Source organism: Medicago sativa, chromosome 4 (assembly GCF_051527215.1).
Source record: "Medicago sativa cultivar Bolivia chromosome 4, Bolivia_mono, whole genome shotgun sequence".
In the NCBI taxonomy this organism is placed as follows: Eukaryota; Viridiplantae; Streptophyta; class Magnoliopsida; order Fabales; family Fabaceae; genus Medicago; species Medicago sativa.
In genome coordinates this window covers 38,263,962-38,284,953 of record NC_140752.1, presented here as the reverse complement: position 1 = coordinate 38,284,953, position 20,992 = coordinate 38,263,962, and the positions used below count along the sequence as shown (strand labels likewise).

Below are 20,992 nucleotides of genomic sequence, written 5' to 3'. Positions count from 1 at the left end.
AGTCCAAATTTCTCCAATTCCAATAAAACAAAAATCCAAACACATTCTTCTCCCTCCAATTCTTAACCTAGCGAACCCTTAGGTGTAAATAACATTTTCAAATAGCATTTAAAAATAAAGCGCGCGCGTAGAAAGTAAAGACGGTTCCTATAGGATACTATAGTCGTTATGGGTGCCTAACACCTTCCCATGACGAAAACAACTCCCGGACCTCGATTCTCAAGGGTTTTTTCTTATTTTTCCCCTTCCCAAGAAAAAATGAGATATCAAAGGTTAAAAGGGTTCAAACTTAATCAATGTTTGACACCCGAAAAACCAAGATAAAACAAGATGCAACAGGAAGCTACAAAGGTTGGATAAGCATGGAGAAGAAAATGATGTTGAAGATTCAGAATGAGAATCTGTTACCAAAAGGTGGTGGCAGTGATCAACCTTCTCTGGAGCACAGGGTATTCCTTCACTATTTCATCACGAAGGAGAAAGCAAATGTGCCTAAATACATCTTCATGCACACGATGAAAGAGCTAAGGGAAAGTCAGCAAAACAAGAGGTGTTGGGTTCCCTATGGAAGACTTATTTCAGAAATCCTTTATCAAGGAGGGATTCAGAGGCTTTTGAGTAATATAAATGCCTTCACTGATGATATGTTAGGCACTGTAACAGGCAAAGTGATCAATGGCAAGACTCTTAGGAATATGTCTCTGATTCCAAGAGATGGCTTCAAAGAACTCAGCACAGACCTGAAGGAGTCTGATGCAGTATCAAATTTGAGGGAAGACTTTCCACCAATCTGCAAGCAAGAACCTCTGGATGTTCAAATGTATTACATTCAAAAGCACTTTGCTCTAACTGGTAAGAAGATAAGGCTAGAAGATGTCCCTGAGACCATGTATGGTGGAGCATTACTAGTAGCAAATGGCAGAAAGTCCAAGAGGAAAGCTATCACTAAGGAAGAATAACTTGAAGATGAAGAGCCTAAGCAGAAGAAGGCAAAGAAAAGTAAGAAGGAGAAGAATGTTGTTGGTGGTTCTGGCTTGCCATCAATTGAAGAAGAGGTTCAGGACCTGAGCACTGATGTGGTTCTGGACAAGAAAACTAGGAGTGGGAAAACTGCTGTTTCAACTCAAGTTGCTCCTGAACAGCCACCAGTTGCTAAGAAGAAGAGGAAGACTGTGGTCAGGAAAATCAAAGAATCGGTGTATGTGACTGAAGAAGTAGAAGGTATTGAAGCTGCTACAGATTTGGTTACAAGGGAGGTGAAGAGAAAGAAGGCTAAAGATGCTTCTGCACTCCAGAAGGCTTTGGAGATTGCAAAGGAGATAGAAGTCCCTGCATCAAGCATTGCAAGGGAAGATGATGGAGTTGTTGCACAAAAACTGGTTGAAGCCACTGAAGATCTGCAAGAAATGGCAACTTCAGAAGCTGGGAATTTGCTTATGATTGTGAATGTTGGAGAAGGTGTCTAGGAGGACAACACTGCTGGGCCAGATGTTGCTGCTTCAGAAGCTAATACAGGTATTCCAGAGTCTCCACACTCTTATACTGTAATAGAAGTATAATCTAACTCAAACCAATCATCATCCTCCCAATCCACCTCCCCATCATTATCTACTGATATAGATGATATACCCATAGGTCTAGTTTACCCTTTAACTAAAAATAGCTTGTCATCAAAAACCAAGACCTACAAAAAGCCCTCTCAGACTATTCCTTTTGAGCCTATGTTCCTAGTGTTGATGAAAGGATAGGTGAAATGTCTGAGATGAGAAACAAAGTCTGTGAAAGACTACCCCTTAACCATCCTTTTCAACCATAGATAATTCCACCCCTCAACATGGTTCCTCCTAAGGTGAATGTTGAAACTTCATCATCATCTCAATCTCCTTCAACCAACCAAACCCAAGAAACAACTGTCCTAGACAATATGGTTAGTCACTACTCTGGTGAACTACCAGAGGTTAAACAAAACTCAGAGAAAGCCTCTGAAGTAGTTTCTATGGAAATTGCTTCAGAAAGCCCCCAACATCAATCACCTAACCAACAAATGACCACAACAACTAGCCCTGAACAGGTATCTACAACTGTTCTTGACCAAATCATACCTGAATATATTGTTCCTGAACAATATGTTCCTGGACAAATCTTAACACCTTCCATCCCTGAAACCGTCAGTGAACCTGACTTCTTGACCACATCAGATGCTCCTGATGTTGAGATTGAACAATCATCAACTATGATTGAAAAGTTAGTTCGTGATCAACCCTCAACCAGCAATACTCAAACAACAAACTCCATAAACAACCAACCCTCATCATCTCATCTAGCCATTGTACCTACTGCCCCTCCAAAACCTCCAAATACCCTCACAACCAAGCATCTTCCGAGATTCTGCTCTGTAACAGGATGTGTGTGAGGATATAGGTCAGAAGCTGGTAAAACTCGTTCAAGCCAGGAATGACTTGGTTCACAGAGAAAGCTATGAGAAGCAATGGAACATATTGAAGGAAAGAGTTGATTATATCATGTATGCACTCCAAACAACTTGCTCTGATGCTCAAGATTTAGCTCAGCAAAAGCTTCAAGAATGGCTGAAGGGAGTAGATAACAGTCTGCAAGAAGTCAAGATCCTGAGAACATGGGTGTAGAATCCTCCAAGCATAAAAGGAAGAGAAGTTACTGACTTCATCCCTTCTGGTGTGCATCTAAGAGAACTAAATATGACCTTCCTCAACAATATCAATCTCAAGACAACCTCTCCTGATCTGGCTCTGATTCAAAGGAATGCAGTCTTGGAAAAGGAAGTTAAGAAGCTTCAGAAGGAATTATTAGAGCAGAAGCTACTCATGCTAGAATACAAGTCTTCTACTGAAGCTAAGCTGGAAGAAGCTAGAGCAAGAGAAGAGAACATGATAAAGAGCAATGAGGACTTTAAGAATGAGATGAAGCACCAGCAAGAAGAAATGAAGAAGCAACAAGAACAGACAAATATGATGATAAAACAGATGATGGAGATGTTTAACAAACAAGCCCAACCTTAGTTGCACACCATTTTCTTGCTTGTTTAGTCTGTTGTTTTTAGTTTAGCATTTTCATACTCTATCTGTGCTTCTGACTTCATTGTTTGCCTCTGAACATCCTTGCGCTCCTGATTGATATATATGCTTCTGAACTCAATTGTTTTTTTTTTATACTTATCAGATTTATGCATTGATATATTTATTGTGTTGTGCTCTGATATATATATATATATATATATATATATATATATATATATATATATATATATATATATATATATATATTTGGTTCATGCTCTGATTATAGAATATTTTCTCACTATCTTTTTCTTACTTCTTTCTTTTTGTCTTTAATTTTTTAAACTTTTTTTTGATGACAAAAGGGAGTGTAGTATGTATAGTATTTATAGGCTCTGAGCCCCATTAATTTAACTTTTAATCATTTTAAATTAATAGGACCAACTTCTTATCTCTTAGTCTATTAATGTGAGAATATTCTGAGTGTTATTGCGCTTTTAAATGATGAATTTAATTAACATGGATAGAACTCACGGGGAGCTTTCAAACCTTACCTTAAGTACTATTAGACTCAGGGGGAGCTTGCAAACCTCAAACCCTTAAAGTCAAACCCTTCAAATACTATTATTTGTCATCATCAAAAAGTGGGAGATTGTTGGGACAAAATGTGTTTAACAAAGAGCCTTTGAGAGTTTTGATGATAACAAGGTATTAAAAATTGTCAATTGGATAAGCTAATATTTTTTCAAGTGTACAGGACCATAGACAATACTTGACATCTTAAATAGGTTCTGGATGAACAAAAGAGAGCTAAGAAATCAACAAAAAGGAAGCTTAAAGCGTCTAAAGAGAAGTGCTCCTGAAGTCAAAAGTGCTCCTGAAGACAATGTGCTCCTGAAGTGATGACGTCATCAGAAGCTCAAGTTCACCGGAAGCATCTCATCAGAAGCATCTCATCAGAAGCTGAAGATCACCAGAAGCTAAAGTTCATCAGGAGATGCAAGACTTAAAGCTTCAAGGGATGTTCAATGGATTTAAACTCGTCTAAGCATTGCAGAAGACTGGAATTGTAGAGCAACGGTCAATTGGAGAGGATTTGAAGGCAATGGATGCTTATCTTCAAAAAGCGTCGACAAAGTACAATTGTACGAAGTGTACAACCACTACCTCCACTACTCTGATTTTGTCTCTGCTACAAGACAAGAAAAACAGCTCTGCCTGCAACGATGTTCCTTCACAATGGGAATGGATTTGAAATTGATCCTTCATAGGACAACCACCATATCAGGCAAAAGATCATTGGTGATTGATCAAAGCTTCAAATGTCTCTTTTTGATGTGCTGACAATTTCACAACGTCTCTTTCACACCTCTATATAAAGGAGTGAAGACTTAGAGATTGGTAGAGACTCAACAACAATTTACTAATGCCAAAACTCTGCTGAAATTGTTCTACATTCAAAGTTCACTTAGAATTTCTGTTTCAAAGTTCATATCTTAGAAATTCAAGAGTCTTAAGAGTCTATATTTGATTTGTATTGTGAACACCACTGATTGTATATCAACTGTTCATCCTCAAACATTTTTCTTTGTAATTCTGTTTGATTAGAAGTCTCTTGCAGTTGTGCTTGAGAATTAGAAGTATCTTGATTGTGTTCAGGAGCATAGGAAGTCTCTTACAGTTGTGCTTGAGCAATTTGAAGTCTCTTGCTAGTTGTAGCAGTGAGCAGTTGTAATCAGATATTACATTATAGTGAACTCTCCTTGGAAGTGCAAGGGGGACAAGACTACTTCCGGTTTGTGGAAGGAACCTGTATAATTGCTTTGTGTCTTTCTTCCTTCTCTCTCTCTCTCTCTGTTTTTATCCGCTGCAAGTTAGTCTTGAACATCACTTCAGAAGCAGTCTCTATTTGCTTCTGGCCAGTGTGTTTCAGCTTAGGAGAAAACGAAGAAAAAGCTAACATAATCCAACCCTCCTTCTTGTGTTTTTCTCACCTTCAACCCTGGTACATGAACAGTGGTTGCTCAAGACACATGACAAGAGAAAAACATATGTTCCAAACCCTAACACTGAAAGAGGGAGGAACAGTGGGATTTGGAGGAAACCACAAAGGCAAGATTATTGGTACGGGGACTATTGGTAACTCCTCTTTCTCAATTAATAATGTCTGGTTTGTTGATGGACTAAAGCATAACTTACTTAACATTAGTCAATTTTGTGATATTGGTTATGAAGTGGTGTTTGATAAGAACACTTGCACAGTCATCAATGACTCAGACAAATCCATTGTGTTCAACGGTAACAAGAAAGGCAATGCTTATAAAATTAATTTCTCTGAATTGGCTGACCACATGGTAATTTGTCTTCTATCAGTGAGTGATGAAAAATGGCTATGAAATAAACATTTAGGCCATGCTAACTGGAGGTTTATCTCTAAGCAGAACAAGTTAAAACTTGTCAAGGGACTACCAGAGTTAAATTATCACTCAAATGCTCTCTGTTGAGCATGCCAAAAAGGGAAAATTGTTAAAACCTCTTTCAAAATAAAGAACATTCTCTCTACCTCCAGACCTTTAGAACTGTTGCACATTGATTTGTTTGAACCAGTAAGTACTGCATCAATCAATGAAAAGAAATATGGCTTAGTCATAATTGATGACTACAACAGATTGACTTGAGTTAAATTCCTTAGGCCCACATATTCATGACTTGCTGACAAACACAACTCCTCTTTAAGGCACTCACACAATACAATCGGGATAATCACAACACGAAATGGGGTCCCTTGACAATGTCATCAATCATCTTATCATTCAACGGTCATTAGTGGCCTCTGATGTCTATACAAGTGCAACACCTCTGCCACGCCAGGTACACAATCACTTTACGTAAACTCATAAACTCAAAACTAAACTTCCAACATTTTTCCCTCTCTTGAGCAAATACTGACTTGAACGTCGGAGTATGTGTCTGTTTTATAGGTACCACTGTCCTTTGTCGTAATCGTCACCAGAAAACTCAACGAAGCATCCCCTCCACCGTACAACTTCTCCTTCGCATGGGTATCGTAACCGTTTGATCCTATAACTTTGTTTTCTGACAAATCACAAGGGGATATATTTTTTTATATCTAACTTGTTAATTCAATTTTTACCAACCGTGAATCTCTAAGATTTCATCAAAGTTCCCATGTTTCACTTTTGTCTTCTATTTCCTCAAGAGAACAAACATTTTTCTTTTGTCCCTTTTTCTTTAAACCCTTCTTTTCCTTTTTAATGTTGAACAAAGGCATCTTAGTGACTTCAAACTTCTGGAATTTATCTGTGTATATGAAATTACCGTATCTTGTTTAAATTTAATTAATAGTCGCCTAATGACCGAAGATATTTTTTTAGGAGGCCTAATCAGCAAAAATGTTTTTAATTAAGCAGAAATAGCATTTACACGTAGTTGCCAAATTTGTCGAGTAGAAATTAAGAAGAAACTGCACATTAATTCAATACATGTATGGGCAAAAGTAGCACATGTTACACTTGGTTGCTTAAATTGGTAAGTTACTTTTGGCCACTAGGGAGGATTGGAATAAACCATTGGAACCAGTTTTGTCTTTATTAATTAATTCACATCAAATATATTTCAACTCTTGTACTCTATAGACAATTTCATTTTCATTCAAAATTCATTGTCTGTTGTTATATTCTTGATCCATACATTTTCTTCGAAATGGTTTCCTAATGACTCTAATTTCAACATGAGAGTAGGTTCTAATTGACAATTGTAACAAAACTTTGCTTCATTAGTCTATTTTGAACTAGACAAAAATATTTTTTTTCAAAACACTTAAAAAGAGTCATTTTTAAATAACCACTTGTGTGATAAATTCAGATTTTGGTTTCTCTCTTTATCACACTCTTTAGGGGAGAAAGTATTATGACAATTCCTCTTTTTGGGTCCTTTTACAGCTGTATTCCCATTGTTAAACACAAACCTTGTTTGTTTTTTTCTTCACATTCCTTACCCTTTGCACATTAGGTGTCTAGTGTTTCACACTCTCCTCAATTATGCACTTCCCCACCACACCCTACACCAACCTGTAACAATGTCTCCTAATACTTGTGTAACACTGTCACACTAATGCTATATCGTACGGGTTCCACTTTGGTGCCATTAATGGCACCAATGTCACCATCCAATTTCATCTCCACCACACACACACACATCACACACACATCCCCACGCGGACCCACACACATCAACGGCCAGGATCTCCTCAATGGCACCAATGTCACACAAGCTAAGTCACTGAAGTATTTCCCATATCGTACATATTAACATATTCATATTGATGTGACCACTCTTCGCACATGCTACTTATGCAGGATGAAAGAATTCAAGTGTGAGTGTATTATGTATTTAAGTATAAATATTTAATAAATGTACTCTCTACGTTCCCTTCATATTATTATGTATATAAAATCAACAAGACCTTTGACTTAGTGCCAATAGTACATTATAATTATGACAAGTGGTGGAAGGCCATGCCGTACTAAATTTTATACAATAGGTAAGTATTTGTTTTTTTTTTTTGAAATGTTATTTTGACACACAAATGTCCCACATCATATCTTTTACCGTATACATTCCAAGCTAGTGTGTTTTTCATCCGAGGTGAGAAAAATTATGGTATAAAAATTCAAAATGTATTTTTATAGGGTGTTGTCTTGTGTCAAAATATGTGTAACTAGAGTGTAAAAATTACATCACCAAAAAAAAAAAAAAAAAGAGTGTTAAAATTACATGTAGAATAAAAGCCTATACATCCTAGCTGTGCAACTTGTTGCCCGCTTACCTTCTATTCAATTGTAAATAATGGTTTTATATATATTCATAAAAATGAAAGATTACAGAGACAAAATCAATTTTATAAGTCTAGAAATTGGTCAATTACTTAGCATTTGTTATCCAAAAGTATATTTGTATGATATATATTCCAACCCTCTATAAGAAAATTGGCAAGCACATTTAAATGAAAGGATGTTGTTTGCTATCTTTGTTATTTCATGATGGTTATATCATAGTTTAGTGAAGGATAGTGTTGTCATTTCATACCCAACAGACACATGAACATGCCTGCTCCATTTAGAAAAACAAAAAAGAAAAAAAAAAAATTGAAAAGGACCCATGAAGGCAAAGAGGAATTTCTCATTATTCATTAAGTTCCTATGCTTTTATCTTCATGAGCAGTGCTAACTCATGATATGAGAATTTTCAGCATGAAATGAATGATTGCAATTGCATTATATATATATCTACAAAAAATCTTGAATGATATAGGAATTTCTGCTCTTTCAAATAGGAAAGAATCTTGATAACTGTGCACTTTTTTTTCACTGATGAAATCCACCAAAGTTTCCACATTCTTGATTTTGGTGACTGATATTACTATAAAGAATGTTTGCTGGTTTCAAGGCTATTCTTCCATCTGAAGTTAATGACTGCAGTGCCCTTTGTTCCCATGCACCAATTTCTTACAAACGGTGCCTCTTGTCTTTTTTATAACCAAAGTTAATAAAAATATGAGTAAGTGATTAACTTGGATCTCACTCACTCTGAATCTGCATTATATTCCTCATTTTTTTTTTCAACTATCATGGCTTGTGTGCATTTATGTATATTTATTTGGCATTTGCTTTGACTATACTTATGCAAATTAAGAATCAAATTTTGTTCCAAGGTCAGCATATTGTTGAGTCATTTTAGAAAAGTCTGATGTTTGAGTTGTACAATGACAACCGTTTCACACATTTACTCATCAACATTTATGTGAGAGACATTTAGATTTAGATTAGATTTATATATCTAAAAACTATGCCATTTTCTATATGAGTATGCTTATGGTTCAATATTTCAGATCACAGATATTGAAGTTGACCCTTTTGATCATATTTCTAAATGGCCAAGAAAAAGAAGAGCTGGTTTAATCTAGTGAAGAGGCTTTTTGTATGGGACTCACATTCTACACAAGAGAAGGTATATTTTTAATTTTGTTTATTTATTTAAAACTAATTTCTTTTTAGACAGATTCTGTTTTTCTTTTGAGACAGATTCTGTTTATTCAAATGATAAAGAAAACCTTAATATTTTCAGAAGGAGAAAAGAAGGAAATGGATATTTGGAAGGTTAAAGACAAAAAAGTTACCTTCAATTACAGCTCCCCCAACAGTATCAAAAGAAACAGAGGAGGAAAAAACCAAACATTCTGATTCTGAAGATGCTGTTAGTGCTACTGAAGTTGTTTCAGAATCTAGTTATCAAAATCAAGATAACTATGTAGAATCTCAACCTATCAAAATCCAGAGGGAGATTAAAGAATTTTCAGCCATCAAAATTCAAACTGCCTTTAGGGGTTACCTTGTGAGTTTCTTCAAGCTGTTTTCTATAGCCTAAATCCTCCTTTTGCATAATCTTTAGTGCTAAATTTATGACTCATTGATTTATATTAGTTTGTTATAAACCCACTTAGGTTGGCCGGGTGGTATTGGCTTGAGATCTGGGAGTGTGCTCCTCCTTAAGGTTTCATGTTCGATTCCCTCCGGTGTCAATTTGGGTGGGCTAACTTAGCTTCTTCAAAAAAGAGATTAGTTTGTTATAACATAGTACAGTTAATGATAGTGGGTGGGCTAACTTAACTTAGCTTCTTCAAAAAAGAGATTAGTTTGTTATAACATAGTACAGTTAATGATAGAAAAATTGAAATATGAATGTTACTAGAAGAAGGTTTTTAAATTTAAAATATAGGATCCCCTGACTAAATCACAGCAATAAAGTTGATAGTGATGTTGAATTTTTAACAATTGATATTGTTTTACAAATTTACCTCCTGCGAGAGAGAATAAGTATATGTTCTCAGTATAATATTTATTACAAATTACAATAAAAAAAAAGTATCATAACTAGGAGTATATGCTGATAAAGAAATAATTAAGAGAGATGAATCGTCTTATAAAAATCGACAAAGAAAAATCTTGGAAAGGGGTCTGATAGTTATGGACGAAAGTTAGTATATTATCGAGAACATGTGGCTCATACGGCCTCAATTGGTATTGAGGACGTAGAGACATCAAAAACCTTTTTGATACCGTTGCCAAAATCTTGGTGGCAGAACCTTTTTTGAAGCAGAAGCTTGTTAAAAAGTCAGGCAGCTACCAATTTACTAGATTTCCTTTACCATCCAGTAGTACCTCAAATTGATTCTTTGTTGGTGTCCGGGGTTCGAACCTCAGACCTTGCATACATTATGCATTGTCCTTACCAACTGAGTTAAGCTCACGGGGACACCTCAAATTGATTATGTTCCTATTGTGTTGGTCTTCGGAAAAAGAAAAAAAAAGTAGTACCTCAAATTCAACTCTAGGGAAGGTAAAAACAAATACAGAAAATTTAAAGAGAAAGTTGTAAAGGAAATTAGTAAGTAAGTAAAAGAAACAATGGCGACCTTACTATAAGCTTTAGTCATAGTATTTTCTTGTTCATGGACAGGCAAAGAAGGCCTTGAGGGCATTGAAGGGAATAGTGAAACTTCAAGCTATCATTCGTGGGAGAGCAGTGAGACGCCAAGCTATGAATACTCTGAAGAGCTTGCAGTCAATTGTAAGTATCCAATCAGAGATTTGTGCAAGGAGACTTCAAATGGTTGAAGGAAAATGGGATTATTTTGAAGACGAAGAGATACATAGTTCTAAAGACAAGATAATTAGGGTGAGACAATTTATGATTCAATGCATAGTTCAAACATAAATATCAATTGTTTTGTAGCTGTTATTCTTGTACAATTTATGATTTGAAACATGAATTTTCTCATTTTTAGATGGACTCAAACAGTCAAAGAAAGTGGGATGACAGTACTTTATTGAAGGAAGAGGTAGATGCTTCTTGCATGATCAAGAAAGAAGCCATTATTAAGAGAGAAAGAATAAAAGAATACACATTTAATCATAGAGTAAGCTCCTAACTCATATATATTTTTGATTCGTTGTTTTGTACAATTACGATCCTGCTTGGGTAAACAGTTTAATTATGTGTTTATAGCATTGACATTAAACATTTAAACACTTACTTGTAAGCTTATTTTATGACAAAAGATAAAACAAGGTTAAACTTTTTCGATTTAAGCTGCCGGTTGTTTTCATAAGCTATCCTGGCACCGAAGTATTTTCCCCCAAACAGTCTCTCAAATGCTTTTTTTCAGTAGATAAGTACTAAGTGTTCTCGAGCTAACTTATACAAACCCTACAGAGGTCAGCAGAGTCAGAAAGAAGTAAAGTGAATGGAAGATGGAGGTACTGGCTGGAGCAATGGGTAGATACACAACTTTCTAAAAGCAAAGAACTCGAAGATTTAGACTCAGTTTACAGCTCACATTCTAAAATCGGTGACGAATTTGGAGCAAGACAACTTAAGATGAGAAGTACTACTAGACAAAATCCAAATCCACTTGAAGGATTGGATTCACCAATACTATTTTCAAGAAATTCTTTTCCTCACAGGAGGAAGTGTTCAATAGGAGAAGACCAATCATTTTCAAGCTCTCCGGCAACTCCGGCATACATGGCTGCTACTGAATCAGCTAAAGCAAAAGCAAGATCAACAAGTTCACCAAAAGCAAGGTCTTGGAATTATGACATGAACTCTGATAGCTATTTATCACCTTGCAAGAAAAAGTTATCAATTGTTTCATCTGTTAACAGTGAAGTCCTTAATAGAGGCAAACTTAGTGGTTGTAACCAACAAAGATCTCCTAGTTTTAAGGGTATTTCAGTGCCTATAAAATCAAGCAGGACTATAAAGGATCTCAGTATTAATTCAGATAGCTCACTGCCTAATTGGGATAGACAAAGTTCCTTCAAATGAAGCTAATGATACTGATATGTTAAAATGTTTGGATCATAATTTCTTGTATCATGAGAGGCTTGAAGTGCCAAAACTGTTTATATAATATGTATGATGTATATTATATGTGGTTGAATGTTTATTTTGGTTGAGAATTGATTAGGTGTTTAGTTGTATGTTTTAAGAAGCCCTATTAAACTCATTTTTCACAAGTCTTTTATTTTCCTTGTGACTCTCAATTTCAGTAGAATGTGTTTAGATGGGGTAGTTGAAAATTGAAGGGATATTAGAATTCTAGACAATTCAAATGTTTTAATTGAATTCCTTTTCTTTGTAAATTTTTTGTTTGGATAGTACTACGTAATAAACATTCAATCCATTCAATTCCATCAACTCAATATTTCTTTTGCTCCACAATAGGAATACCTAATAGGTATCAAGTCTTATAGAGCAAGACTCCCGTTAAGGATGGTCTAATAAATTTGATCTGATGCCATACACCAATAGATCCAAATATTGGTTTCACAAAAACTGAAATCATTTTTTTATATTATTAAGATACAAAATTCCCGTTTGGGGATATTCCAAAATTGATAAAATCAAAAGTATTAAAAAAAAAAGGCCTTTGACTTTTCTTTTTTGACATAGGTTCCCTCCACCGAACACCTGAACATTTATTCCGACTAAGATTCAAACCTTAGTTCACTTTGTTATCTGAGGCTAGCCTTTTCTATTAGACCAAACCCTCAATTGGTGAAAGTGCAAACATATATTATGTGTCTAAACAAGGTATCGTGAATTGACCTAAGAAAAGACATCGATACTTTATGCTGACCAATGCTTAGGAAAAACAATGATGTGAGATAACAGCAGTAGAAATAGAATAGCATAAAAATATAACAATCCAAACATAACAGTAGTTTTTTTTTAATTCCCTAAGCAAATGGTGGGCATCTACAAGCCATGGCAGTGTAACATGTGAAACACCAAATATGCTAATTGTTTTTGGCAGAAATATAACATAGTTTGCCAATAGTTTTTGACAGTGGCATGCTATTTGATGATCAGATATACCGATCTTCTTCAACTTGACCATCTACAAAAATATAAAGATCTATTAAATTATATGTTCCCCTACCAAATACAGATATGAAAATAAAATCCAAGGCAAGCTAAACAGATTGTTCACAATATTTCATTCAAAAACTCATCATGGAAATATATCAATTGAAATAGAAAACCAAACACAAACCGACAACAACTTTTGGTTTCAAGGCAGTTTTGGCGGCAAGTTATGCAATTCTCAATAATTACAAAATCAAAGAACCAAATAATTGAAACATATTGAAAACTGAGAAAAGTTTTGAAGTCTAACCTCAGAGATAAATGGCCCGGTTTGCTTGAGCATCAGCTTCAGTGTTATAATCCTTAAATCTTTATCTTTATATATATAAATGTTAAACAGTGCTGATTAACCCTAATCCCATCTTTGATTAACCCTAATCCCGCCATTTTTTATTAGCTTTAAAAATCTTTATGAAAAAAATTACTTGCAAGGAGTTGAACCAGGTTGCAAATGATCACCCTTTAGAGTATTTACCACTAAGCCACACAAGTTTTTGGTGAATTAATTTCACCCCATCGGTAATCTTTGTCACTAAGCATGAAGTACATGTTCGCAGGTAAAAAACTTATGCACACGTACATGCCACGACCACTACTGGATTGGATCAGTTATATTTATAAAAAACTCTTAACCAACTACTCTAATAAAAAAATGTGACTCTCTTATCCCACTATCCCACTAAAAGTTACCCATAACCCTTTCATTCATTTGTCCCCTCAAAAAAAGAAGGTAAAAAAAACTTCCATTCCATTCAAAGTGATCCACACGTTAAAAATAAACTATTGGTTTTCTTTTTATGGTTTTTTCCCTTAACATGCACTAATAATGGTTTCCCTTCTACATTTCTTCATGCTTCTCTATAAATCAACAAATTTTCCCCTCTTCGACGGTCCATGATTTCTATTACGCTTATGTTTTTTTTTTTTTGTTTGGCAGGGACAAACCATGTGTTAATATTGAAAGGAAAACTGCCACATGTTAAAGGTAAATCTCCTCTCTTTCCCATGTAATTGTTCTCTCTATTTTGTTTTCCTTTCATTCATGTTGGAGTTATAGGTGTTATTTATGTTTATGTTGAAAATATAAACACATGGACGTCTTCTCTTCATGCTGTTGTTATTTCTGTTCAAATTTTGTAATTTAAGGGCTTCTGTTGAAACATTATGAAAGCTTTCCATTTATCTCATTTTGGTTCGATTTCACCTCCTATGTTGTAGTAATTTTCTCAAGTGCTTCTTAGTCTCCCTAAATGCTTCTCAAGTTCTACAAGGTAATTTTAAAATTGAATATTGATCAATTTCATTTGGAGACTAATCAGTAGAATTTTCTATTTAAATAACTTATAATAAAATAAAATACAATGCTAATTTGAAAAAGTTTAGCTACGTTGGCTATTCTAGCTCTACTTTACTTTCATATGTCTCAATATCATTGTAAATCTCCACTGCATTTGTTGTAGAAGTCTTGGCTTTCATAGGGTATACTCCAGTCTCACCACCATACATTTCATTCAAGGATGTCCCCTGTTCAGTTATTTATCAAGCAATAGAAGATAATTTTTTTATTCATTCACATTAGGTATGATTTTATTGACAACAAAACCCAAAAATGTTGATTTATCAGATTGAGCAAATTGATGAGTTTTTTCATTTGCCAAGCTTGAGAGGAATGCCAACAATGAAACTCTTAACTTCGGGAACTAACAGGATATCTATATTATACTCACCAGTATACTTAGATTAGTATTTGAACATTATTTACATTATAAATCACCTTTAATCATCAATTAAATGTTTGTTTAGCAAAAAAAAAAAAAAACTAAAGTTATTTTCTGACATGCAGTGAGTATGGAGAAGATGTCAATTGAAAATATGCCATGAAATATGAGCATTTTGGCATGAAGAATGTATACTATATATGGATAGGTCACTTCCCTAGACTTCTTATTCAGCAGAAATTCTATCCTTTGCACCATGTTTATATACTAAAACTTCTTATCTATGATAAAGTTTTGTTGAGTTAATTCATCATGTATTATTTCAATTGAAGAACTTTGTGTAGAAAAGTTAATCATATAAAAATTTAATTTATTTTTTAAAATGCTCTTGAAAGGCATATTATGACGATTTTAATCTCTATATTGTATATCTATTAAGTTGTTTTCTGTTCTTTAATAGACCCGTGCATCGCACGGGTCGAAAGTCTAGTATATATAAATGTTAGACAGTCCTGAAAGTTGCCCTAATTAACCCTAATCCCGCCTTTTTTGCTGGAAATTTTTATGAAAAAAATGGATTTGCAAGGAATCGAACCAGGTACCTTATGTCATCACTTCATAACTTTTACCACTTAGCCACAACCATGTTTGTTGAAAAATTGTTGCTTCTCAAATAGATATGTAAGGTTTTTTTTAAGCCACTAACACCTTGACGGTTCTTTAGCAGTTACTTTTTTTTATTATTGGTAGTTCCTTTATTTTATTTTTCCAGTTACTACATAGCAGTTTCTTTTTCTTATTTTTTTTCCTTTTGTCACCGAATAACAACTTCTTTTCATTGTTCTTTTTTTTCCTTTCTGTCACCCCATATCAGTTTCGTATTATTTTCTTGGTGCAAACTTTTGTATATTATTTTCTTTTGATTACAATGTTCTCTATGATTTATCATTTTAATTGTGTTGATATCCACCTTTGATTACTTCCGCTGAGCGTTAGTTATATGAAACTCTACAAAACCCGTGCGATGCACGGGTAAGAGTCTAGTATTATAAAAAATTGTTACTATTTATTAACGGCGAGAAAAAAATACAAGGAGTTGTAATCTAAAAAACTTAGTCAGATTCAAACGAAAATATTAGGAGCCAAATGCAATTTGTGCGAGTGATCATGAACAACATTGCTTGGATGCCGAGTGTCGATTCAGGAGTTGAACCACTGTAAGTTTTTCCAACCTCCAACTTTTGTTTATTTGAGTTTTCAACAAAGCAAATTCCCAATAAAAAGAGGGAGAGATGTAATCTAAATAAAATAAAACAGAATGCTAGACATAACTAAGTGCAAATATTCATAAAATTAGGAACATAATGATATGGCACTAGTGATCTTTGCATGGCTATGAAGCACGGATACGGACACGACACGGACACTGACACGCCGACACAGCTAATAATTTGAAAAAAATCACATAATTCAGTGTAATTACAAGTGTCGGTGTCTGTTTACACTGATTTTTGGTAAACAACCGCTGGTTTAAAATTATTTACTTGCAAGATCAACCAGTAAATCTTAAGGACATATTGTGTTATTTTCCCGAAATTTATTATTGTTCTTGAAGAACTAAATAAAAAGAAGTAAATAAAACAATCAAATTCGACCCAGTCGAATTCAATCGAGACTATGTTGAATGAAAATAAGTGAATTGCTCAAAGGAAAACAAGTAAATTGTAAAGACATTTAAGAAAATGAACTTAAATTGCATTGACAGAATGAAAATTGGTACACATGTTCATACATTGCAACTTATGACTCGTTTCTCTCTTCCATGCGGATAATTTGAGTGTAAGTTTTGTGTATGATTGGATTGTGACATTTTTCTCTTACGAGAAACTACTATTTATACTAGCAGAAATAACTACTCTAATTTGAATTTAAAATTACAACTGCTAAAAACTAACAACACTTATCTATTCGATTTGAATTTCGAACATATGTGCCTTGGAAATATACGTCGTTTTGACCTTATCCGAAACAAACTGCCCTTCGATACTCACGTTTGTCGATTTGAAACACGCGTCCCGAGAATTTCCAGCAAATCTAACTCTGATGTGAATACATAGGTATAAGAGGGCACCTTTTATTCCTTCGATTAAAAGGTCAAATTTTGGTTTGACTGCATTTAAGATAGCTCTTCAAAAACATTGGCTAACAAATTTCCCCTCAGAAACGTCATTTTAAACCCAGCCTTCGATAGGGAGAAAAAGATGTTTTTGAACTCTATGAACAATAATTTGCTTCAGTCGAGATAGAACTTGTGACGTCATCGTCTGAAGAGGCAGTTCAAATAAACCTTTATGGTGTCCCCACTACAGTTAGTGGGCCACGTCCCAGTCGTTGGGAACTACCAATTTCATTTATTTAAAAACTGTCAACATAAGATGTTGACACTTGTCTAGATCAAAGGCTATAAAATAAGGGTTTTACCTTTCCCTTTCAACCTTTTCTATCTTCAAATTTTTTTTACTGTTCCTTCTTCTTCTTCACGGAAAAAACTTCATTTCTTACTCTTAAAATCATCTTTTTTACTCATAAAATTTTCCATCTCTTCATTGTTCCAAACATTCATCAAAACATCGTCTGATCATGACGAACCCAGAAGGATCTTCTTCTCATCCTTCCAATCGTAACAAACCCATCAACTTCTCAAGGGAGATTCCGAGTGGTAGTCTTCAGTTCGTAGAAGAGCCGGATATCAAGGAGGGTGAAGAAAAAATCTGGAAATCCCAGGTAATCATTTCATGCCCTAATTCACCACATGCATTTTTAGGACCTCTTCCAAACGACAAGGAAAACCCAGAAAAACTTAGCGCTATTTTTCCTACTTTTGAAAAACAATCACCTTTGATTTTTACCGAAGGTCCTTACGACCTTAGCTTCTTGAAGTCTAATTTAGAACAGAACCTAGACATGTCAACAATGAAGGGTACATTCGTTGGTTAGACAAATTAGAAGGAAAGAAGGGTCAATTTTGTAAAGATATAGGTATTTTCGACCTCATTCAGCTATCTAGGCAGGGACCTAAATATCATAATGAGATGATAATTGTTGCCCTACATTTTTGGAATCCGTCGACCAGCAGCCTTCATTTGAAATGTGGCATGCTTACCCCCACCCTACTAGAAGTTGCTAGCCTTATCGGTTTAAAACCTACTGGCCAAACTTTCGATCTAGACAACCATTCAGAGTTCTCTTTTGACTTTGTCAGATTTGCTTATGGCAACTTTATAATAGACCAACATGTCACTACAAGTGCTGAAGTCTTTGATAAAGAGCACGTTTCCTTTTTAACCTATTGGTTATCCATGTATATCTTTTGTTCAAGATCTATACAAGTCCCTAAAGGTTTCAAAACCTTAGCCATTCAACTACATGGAGGGAGAGACATTTGTCTTAGCAAACTCATTTTGGGATCCTTGTATGAGAATTTGAACCAAGCAGTAACCAGCATAAAAGAATACCAATCAGGAAGTAGCTTAATCATTCTTGGCCCTATTGGGTCTTTCAATTGTGGCTTTTGGCCACCTTTAGAACAAAGCTGGCAATCTACCTCCCCACCAATTTTACAAAGGCATATGAAGATCGATCCTTTGAAGGAATAGGCTTAGCCATGCTTCGATATGGCAACAGAAACTCGCAAGAGTTATTTTCCATTTCTTATGAAGCTCTTCTAGGGTGTGATGTTTTCACCTCTTGTTTAGCCTCATTCATAACTAGGACTCGAGGGTCAGCTTGGTTTAGGAAAGAATTTCCAGCAGCTTCAATTGAAGATGAAGCGACGGTAAATGCTATATGGCAAGCTTATCTGACTCCCACATTCCTATCTAGTAGGATAACAACTGGTGGCCCTTATGGGGTGTATGGCTATCAACCCAACCATGTTGCCAGACAATTTGGTTTGGTTCAACCAAAGCCTAGCTCTTTGTACAAATGTGTAGATGATCTGAAACAACCTTTGATAGAGCATGTGTGGAGATCAATCCTGCGCCAAACTCAAAGACAAAAACTTGTTTTCGAGCCCATTCCTTTTGCCATTTCTCCTGCATGTACTGAAGCATTCTTTCGATGGTGGCAAGACTACTATAGACGTCAAGCCAATCGAGTGAATCCTGACAATTTTCTTCCTCAACTGATACTTGCTTTTAACAATGTGCAGAACAAATCGAAGAAGAGCAAAGGTATGCATATTTGAGAAATTCAAGCTTTTCAAAAATTCTTCCAAACTGCATATGATCCTTTACATTGAAAAGGACAGTTCACTATGCTGCTCAAACTCTAAGGGATAAAATTTATGATAAACTTCCCACGGCCTTCCACTCCTAGTAAATACCTTTTTGCATTACATTTTAAAATGAAATTCCCGCCATTGCCATCCTGCAAGTTGGCTCTGGCTTTTAGGCCACCATATCCAAAATGGCTACCTTGTGATTCTTTACTGGGAATGAATCAAAAATTTAAAACAAAAGAAAAGGATAAAGTGACTTGGACTATTATAATTTGCACACATTTAGAGGTCATCTACATTTAGATCTACCTCATGTTCAAATCACTTCTCCAATAGGAATAGGTAAGACATGCTTCAATCTTTATGAACAAATAAACAATGTTTATTGAAAATGCTACTTATCTGTTCACCCATATGCTTGCAGTTGTTTCCTTAACGTCAGGAGAGGAAAACAAAGATGAAGATACAAGCACACCAACATGATCAAAATCCAAATCAGAGAAATCATCTAAGAAAAAACAGAAATCTTCCAAATCGGATAAAAAGACAGTTACATCTTCCCCTGAGCCTCCTCCAAAAAAGGCCAAGGTTTCCCTAACTGAAGAGAACGTAAGTTTCCGTCTTTCGATGGATTTTTGAACGCTTTGTTTATATGACAACAACTTAATGCCCATCTTTGTGCTTTTGCAGCCTGATGTTCTGCCTGAAACCGTTGAGGTTATTACTTCCTCTGAGGCCCCGAAAAGCAAAGAGCATCGAAGAAAAAGGAGACAAGAGGTACAAGAAATTTTTTGAAACGACACCCACTGATGGGTCCCCAGATAAGTCCAATTCCAAGAAGAAGAAACATAGCCACAAAGATTCAAAACCCAATAGTGCTCACTCCTACGTTGGTGATAATGTCTCAAAGGTAATCATTGAACCAAACTCAGTCTGTTAAATTTGGAATCATCTATCTTTTTCCATGAGCACCTCTTAATGTCCACACCATTTTCTTATCAGAGTGTTGAGCATAGCCATGATGATACATCTCAACATGCATAGCTTCCATCTGCTGACCTCCAGGCAGCTTCACCCATCGTCGAGGAAGAAGATGGCGTTGAGACTAGTACCCCTCCGCCTAATCTTGAAGTGATTTCTCCCAATCAGTGTCCAGAATCACATTCTGAAGATTCAGATAAGGATAAATTGATGGGAGATGGTGATCCAGTCCTTGCAGGAAGCTCAAACCTCGATGCCCACCCATATCGATACATTATTGTTGCAAAGAAAAACAATGTTAGTCTGGACAACCCGTCCAACCCTGGCAATAATTCATCAAAAGGTGTTATGCCCATGGTTAATATCCAGTCAACAAGCGTTGCTATGAGTCAAGAAGAGCTCGATCAGCTTGAAAAGAACAATCCTCTGGAAGCTTTTGACCTTTTAGTGAAAAGTTATATCCTTTTCTCCAAAAGTACTGGCAAGTCTTCAGATATATCCACTGATGATCCTTCAGAAACTTCGAAGGAAAACCTTATAGTGGAGTTTCGAAGCAAAGTGCTGGGAATAAACTTGTTTGAGGCCATAGAGCAAGATGACAACATTATCACCGAGGTAAAGGAATTGTTGCTCAAACTGAGTGACCTTCCTTCTGGCTCAAAATTCCAAGAACTTTCTCAGGTATTGGAGCCTCTCATGGATGGTATCAGCCAAGGCTTTCGACAGAAGAAAACCGATCAGTCTAGACTTGAGGAACAAACCCTGCGTTGTAACCAACTTTTGGCCGAGGTTGCCATCTTTCAAGCCAAGCTCGATACCTTTCGTCAAGAAATTCCAAACACTCAACAAAAGGTGAGGGAAATTGATTCTACCATTGCCAAATACCAAGCAGAGATCCAAAGTTTAGAGCTTCAAAAAACTGCTATCTTAGAGAAAGAGGATCTCATGAAGAAAGAAGCTAGTGT

General features: G+C 35.5%; 1 protein-coding gene and 2 long non-coding RNA genes across 6 annotated transcripts; 2 read left to right on the top strand and 1 right to left on the bottom strand.

The window, feature by feature from the left end:
* Positions 1 to 8,024: 8,024 nt before the first annotated feature.
* On the top strand, positions 8,025 to 12,079 carry IQD11 (IQ-domain 11). 3 transcript variants are annotated; one of them, XM_085701242.1, is made up of 6 exons: positions 8,025 to 8,615; positions 8,947 to 9,065; positions 9,183 to 9,449; positions 10,575 to 10,793; positions 10,903 to 11,034; positions 11,331 to 12,079. In XM_085701242.1, exons 2-6 carry the CDS (start codon positions 8,988 to 8,990, stop codon positions 11,943 to 11,945), a joined length of 1,311 nt encoding a protein of 436 aa, XP_085557368.1. In that variant the 5' UTR covers positions 8,025 to 8,615; positions 8,947 to 8,987; the 3' UTR covers positions 11,946 to 12,079. The 3 variants fall into 3 exon arrangements, with proteins under 3 accessions (XP_085557368.1, XP_085557369.1, XP_085557370.1); XM_085701243.1 differs by having other exon boundaries at positions 8,440 to 8,572; XM_085701244.1 differs by lacking the exon at positions 8,025 to 8,615 and adding an exon at positions 8,638 to 8,769.
* A 704-nt stretch (positions 12,080 to 12,783) lies between these two features.
* LOC146929235 (uncharacterized) lies at positions 12,784 to 13,361 on the bottom strand. Its single transcript, XR_015005981.1, has 2 exons — positions 13,300 to 13,361; positions 12,784 to 13,020 (listed from the first exon to the last, which is right to left on the bottom strand). It is a non-coding gene; the product is annotated as an uncharacterized LOC146929235 (long non-coding RNA).
* A 426-nt stretch (positions 13,362 to 13,787) lies between these two features.
* Positions 13,788 to 15,510, top strand: LOC146929234 (uncharacterized). 2 transcript variants are annotated; one of them, XR_015008247.1, is made up of 2 exons: positions 13,788 to 14,320; positions 14,893 to 15,510. It is a non-coding gene; the product is annotated as an uncharacterized LOC146929234 (long non-coding RNA). The 2 variants fall into 2 exon arrangements; XR_015008248.1 differs by having other exon boundaries at positions 14,510 to 15,510.
* Positions 15,511 to 20,992: the final 5,482 nt, after the last annotated feature.

What these genes read in the sequence shown, in the direction of transcription:
- IQD11 (XM_085701242.1), top strand. Translation starts at nt 8,988, where the DNA reads ATGGCCAAGAAAAAGAAGAGCTGGTTTAATCTAGTGAAGAGGCTTTTT. An exon ending in CACATTCTACACAAGAGAAG is followed by an intron (nt 9,066 to 9,182) that starts GTATATTTTTAA and finishes TAATATTTTCAG; the next exon opens with AAGGAGAAAAGAAGGAAATG. An exon ending in CTAAAGACAAGATAATTAGG is followed by an intron (nt 10,794 to 10,902) that starts GTGAGACAATTT and finishes TCTCATTTTTAG; the next exon opens with ATGGACTCAAACAGTCAAAG.